Source organism: Haplochromis burtoni, unplaced genomic scaffold (assembly GCF_018398535.1).
Source record: "Haplochromis burtoni strain Fernald_Lab_line unplaced genomic scaffold, NCSU_Asbu1 Contig_3938, whole genome shotgun sequence".
Taxonomy (NCBI): Eukaryota; Metazoa; Chordata; class Actinopteri; order Cichliformes; family Cichlidae; genus Haplochromis; species Haplochromis burtoni.
Genome location: NW_024586299.1, coordinates 1 through 5,145, shown reverse-complemented (window position 1 = coordinate 5,145; position 5,145 = coordinate 1). Strand labels below are relative to the sequence as shown.

Here is a 5,145-nt window from a genome sequence, read left to right as displayed (position 1 = left end):
GATGATCGTGTTGAATGCTGAGCTGAAATCTATGTACAGCATTCGAACGTGTGAGTCCTTCTTGTCCAAGTGTGTGAGGGCAAGATGGAGTGCAGTGGAGATAGCGTCGTCCGTTGAGCGGTTATGGCGGTACGCAAATTGAAGTGGGTGCAGTGAGGGGGGCAGCAGGGTCTTGATGTGTCTCATGACGAGCTGCTCGAAGCACTTCATGATGGTGGGTGTAAGTGCAACAGGACAGTAGTCGTTGAGACAGGACACAGAAGACTTCTTGGGCACAGGGGACGATGGTGGTGGCCTTGAGGCACGTGGGAACGACGGCACTGCTCAGAGAGATGTTGAAGATGTTGGTGAGAACATCTGCCAGCTGTTCAGCACATTCTCTGAGCACTCTGCCTGGGATGTTGTCTGGTCCAGCAGCTTTTCGTGGGTTGACTCTGCGTAGAGTTTTCCTCACCTCAGCTGTAGTGAGACACAGGACCTGGTCGTTCGGAGGAGGGGTGGTCTTCCTCGCCGCCACGTTGTTCTGCCTGTCGAACTGAGCGTAGAAGTTGTTCAGCGCATCTGGGAGGGAGCCGTCACTGTCACAGGCAGGTGATGTCGTCCTGTAGTTAGTGATGGCTTGTAAGCCCTGCCACATGTGCCGTGTGTCGCCGCTGTCCTTGAAGTGGTTGTGGATTCTCTGGGCGTGTGCGCGCTTCGCCTCTCTGATGGCCCGAGAAAGTTTGGCCCTAGCTCTTCTAAGCGCCACCTTATCTCCCGCTTTGAAGGCAGAGTCTCGGGTCCTCAGAAGTGCACGCACTTCCGCAGTAATCCACGGTTTCTGGTTGGGTCGTGAGATGATGGTCCTGGAGACAGTGACGTCATCGGTGCACTTGTTGATGTAGCTGGACACTGATGACGTGTACTCCTCCAGGTCAGTGAAGTCGCCGTAAGTTGCAGCCTCCCCAAACATGTTCCAGTCAGTGCTCTCGAAACAATCCTGAAGAGCAGAGATGGCTCCTGCTGGCCAGGTTTTCACCTGCTCCAGAACCGGTTTTGATCGCCTGACGAGTGGTCTGTATGCTGGAATTAGCATAACAGAGATGTGGTCTGAGTAGCCGAGGTGGGGGCGGGGCTCTGCCCGATATGCGCCGGGGATGTTTGTGTAAACAAGATCCAGCGTGTTTTCCCCTGAGGTCTAGCAGGACAAGCACAGAGATGAGTCCACTGTCAGAGGCCATAAGAAGATCATTTGTAACCTTCACTAAAGCTGTTTCTGTGCTGTGCTGAGCTCTGAAACCTGACTGAAACTCTTCAAATAAACCTCTGCAGATGATCTGTTAGCTGTTTGACAACTACTCTTTCAAGGATGTTTGATATGAAAGGAAGGTTGGAGATTGGCCTATAATTAGCTAAGACTGCTGGGTCTAGAGATGCTTTTTGAGTAAAGGTTTAACTACAGCCAGCTTGAAGGCCTGTGGTACATAGCCGATCATTAGAGATAGGTTGATCATATTTAAGATCGAAGCATTAATTAATGGCAGGACTTCTTTGAGCAGTTTTGTAGGAATGGGGTCTAAAAGACACGTTGATGGTTTGGAGGAAGTAATTATTGAAGTTAACTCAGAAAGATCAATTGGAGAAAAAGAGTCTAACTTAACATCAATGGTACTAAGAGTAGCTGTAGATAATATTACATCTGTGGGATGATTATGAGTCTTTTTTTCTCTCTAATGCCTAAAATGTTATTCATGAAGTCATTACTAGTTAACATTAAACAGTCCTGGAATTAAATCCTTAATCTAGTTACAGCACTTTCAGAAAGACATCTGCTGTTTTCAAATTTATTCCTCACTGCTGTGTGATCAATTATTGTAAACTCTACCTGTGTGGGTGGGCCCAGGACCATCTCAGGTGTTCCTGGTGTGTTTTTCCTTTTCCTCCGTGGTTTTTATTCTGCACCTTCATGAAGGTAAAGTTTCACATCTGAATCTCCTGTCTGTGGTTCCAGCCGTGGTCGTGGCGATGAGCAGTAACGAGTGTTTCGGTTGCGGCCGCTCAGGCCATTGGGTGAAGAACTGTCCGAGTGGCGGCCGAGGGCGAGGGAAAGGACGCAGCAGAGGCAAAGGTGACACCCATCATCAAACCTCCATGAGTTTATTTTAAAGTTTATTAAAAAGCCTGTAGTTTTTACAGATGTCGCCATGGAGACGTGGAAACCTGTTTCCATTTCCAGCTTCTGCATTGGTGCTGTTATTGTGAACAGCTGACTACGTGACACACCCGGCGGTTCACCCCTGTCGTGTCGTTGCAGACCTGTTCTGTTACCGATGTGGCGAACTTGGGCACGTGGCCAGAGACTGCGAGCGCACAGAGGACGGTGAGGACACACGCTTACAGATCACAGCAGTTTAAAGACAGGTGAGCACAGGTGTGATCTTTCCTGCAGCCTGCTACAACTGCGGCAGAGGAGGTCACATCTCCAGAGACTGCAAGGAGCCCAAGAAGGAGCGCGAGCAGCTGTGCTACAACTGCGGCAAGGCCGGTCACATGGCGCGCGATTGTAACCACGCCCACGAGCAAAAGTGCTACTCCTGCGGCAGCTTCGGACACATCCAGAAGTGCTGTGAGAAGGTCAAGTGCTACAGGTAAACTAATACTAAAGCTGAGCCTACAAACACAGGTGAACGGTCCAGCGTAACCTGTCCGTGTGCTCTGCAGGTGCGGGGAGATCGGCCATGTTGCGGTGCACTGCAGCAAGGCGTCCGAGTTGAACTGCTATAACTGTGGGAAGTCAGGTCACCTGGCGAAAGAGTGCACCATCGAAGCCACCCCCTAGCTGGCCTCTGACCCTACGCTCCCAAACCTCTTCTTTTATTCTCTGTTCGTGCCCTCTGATCCTCCTCTTGTCATTGGTCTAGAGGCCTGTCGGTCAGCCTCGTAACAGCCAGTCAGAGCAGACGGAGGGAGGAGGAGGGGGCGGGCTACAAAACCCATTTGTTCTTCTGTGTTTTAGTTTGGTAGCTGTGTTACGATGTACAGAGCTTTTTTAGACCTGAGAGAGTGATGTATGAAGGCCAAATTAGGCCCCTCCCCTCTGCCCTTTGGGTGGGGCTAACAGAGCCATGGAAGTTTGTATCTTGCCAACTTCATTTTTGTTTTTGGACCATATAAAATGATTGTCCCCACCTCCAGCAATCACCCAATAATATCGCAGGATGAACGAGCCAATCAGGACAGGTCGCAGCAGATGTTTTACAGGTGCGTTTTTGTGCAGGTCGAGGAATCGTACGCCAAGAAAAAAAAGCCGCAGGAAGTCTGGACAAAACCCCCAGAAAAATCTTATTTTTGTACATTTTACCTGTGAGCTGTTGTAAAGGTGTATGTTCTACCTGACAATAAAAAGGTAAGAAGGATGAGGGCGGAGCCTGCGGTGGCTGTCTTATTTCTTCAGACAGGCACCACTGACCCACAGGAGACGAACCGACCAATCAGATCAGAGGAAACGAGCTCCAGAGCTCACCTGAAAGCCACATGGTTTAATTAACATCTGCAGCAGCTGGACAGAGCGATCCCTGACGACCTGCTCAGTTCCTCGCTGTCAGACACCTCCAGAATCTCCTCCTCTCATCATCATAATAATAATGGATTACATTTAAATAGCGCTTTTACAATTCCACTATTCATTCACTCTCACAGTCACACACTGGTGGAGGCAGCTACAGGTGTAGCCACAGCTGCCCTGGGGCAGACTGACAGAGGCGAGGCTGCCGTATCACGCCATCGACCCCTCTGGCCAACACCAGTAGGCGAAGTGTCCTGCCCAAGGACACAACGACCGAGACTGTCCGAGCCGGGGTTCAAACCAGTACAAGACAAACTGCCAACTCTTGAGCCACAATCGCCCCAGTGTAGTAACAGTCATCATTGTTACTACTCTGATTACATCGAATGAACGACTGACTCAGTTTTATTAAGGACACAGGAAGTTTGATCTGCGTACAGTGAAAGAATAAAGTCGCTGTGGAAATAAAACATAAATAAACACAATGAATCTTTAAAAGTTCAATACAGGTTGTACATGAACATGTCATTCACTGCTGATGTACAACAATACATCCCAGCGTTAACCTCTGACCTCTGTGGTGTTCATGATCAGACTTCTCACTTACCTGGGCCAGGGGTCTCAAACTCGTGGCCACTTGTGGCTCATGTCACCCCTACTTATATATTGATATGAGGAAATCTAATGTAATTCTTCTTAGGCAGAATTTGTTTGTTGTTGAGCTAAATGTTAAAATAAGTTCTTTCTGAGCAGAGAGCACAAAAATGCTGAGGCTGTGCAGAGTCACACTGCAGTTGTTACATACCAACACACTGATGGCAGCAGTGCTCTGACGTGTGTGCAGACAGAGGACCAGTGTGTTTGTTTGCTCGTTCAGTGAAAGGCTTCAGTTTTGTCTTCTTATACAATGTTTGACATTTAAAACAACAAACAAAACATTTTAGGAAATATTTGTGGGCGTTTGTGGCCGTCCAATCAGATCTCACACAGCTCATATAAGTTTGAGAGTTCAGCGTGCACGTCCGTCATACAGCAGATGAATATTAATGTTCTACGCTTTCACATTAACTATTTTATTTCCTACATTTGTGTGTACATTTTTATTTTATCTTACATGTCGTTGTAGGCGGGCCGCTCGTCCTGCAGGGGGCAGTAGTGCAGACATAAAACCGGATGCAGTGGTGGAGCCGGTGACGTGTTTCCTGTTAGTGTGCGTGCTGTGTTCGTGTGTGTTTGGATGGTTTCTGCTCGGTTGTTGGATTAACGGCCAAACTCCGCAGCAGACATGGTGAGAATCAGCATTTTAATCTGTTGTGTTCACTGACGTCACAGCCGTGTGCACGTTAATCAATATTCATTATTAATCAGTGATCAGGAAGCGCTCAGCGGCTCTGTGAGGAGCCGCTCCTCCGACTCCAAACCGTGTTAAAACACTCTGAGTTAAAAATAACAGATTTTTGAATGGAGTCTGGTGGAGCAGCTGAAACATGGAGACGACTGAGCAACCAAAGCAGACCGTGATCACCTGGTGTATCGATCAGCTGGCTGTATTGAACATTAATGCTCACTTCCCCTACCGCCTACTGGTGTTGGCCAGAGGG

The 5,145-nt window shown here is 48.5% G+C and overlaps 1 protein-coding gene across 1 annotated transcript; it reads left to right on the top strand.

Moving 5' to 3' along the window:
- The first annotated feature begins 1,692 nt into the window (after positions 1-1,692).
- On the top strand, positions 1,693-3,395 carry LOC102306822 (cellular nucleic acid-binding protein). Its single transcript, XM_005953365.2, has 4 exons — positions 1,693-2,107; positions 2,294-2,359; positions 2,429-2,627; positions 2,701-3,395. Exons 1-4 carry the CDS (start codon positions 2,005-2,007, stop codon positions 2,816-2,818), a joined length of 486 nt encoding a protein of 161 aa, XP_005953427.1. The 5' UTR covers positions 1,693-2,004; the 3' UTR covers positions 2,819-3,395.
- Positions 3,396-5,145: the final 1,750 nt, after the last annotated feature.

Excerpts from the sequence above, each read along its gene's own strand:
- LOC102306822 (XM_005953365.2), top strand. The coding sequence starts at position 2,005 with ATGAGCAGTAACGAGTGTTTCGGTTGCGGCCGCTCAGGCCATTGGGTG. Across the intron at positions 2,360-2,428 it reads CTGCGAGCGCACAGAGGACG|CCTGCTACAACTGCGGCAGA; the intron begins GTGAGGACACAC and ends TCTTTCCTGCAG. Across the intron at positions 2,628-2,700 it reads GAGAAGGTCAAGTGCTACAG|GTGCGGGGAGATCGGCCATG; the intron begins GTAAACTAATAC and ends TGTGCTCTGCAG.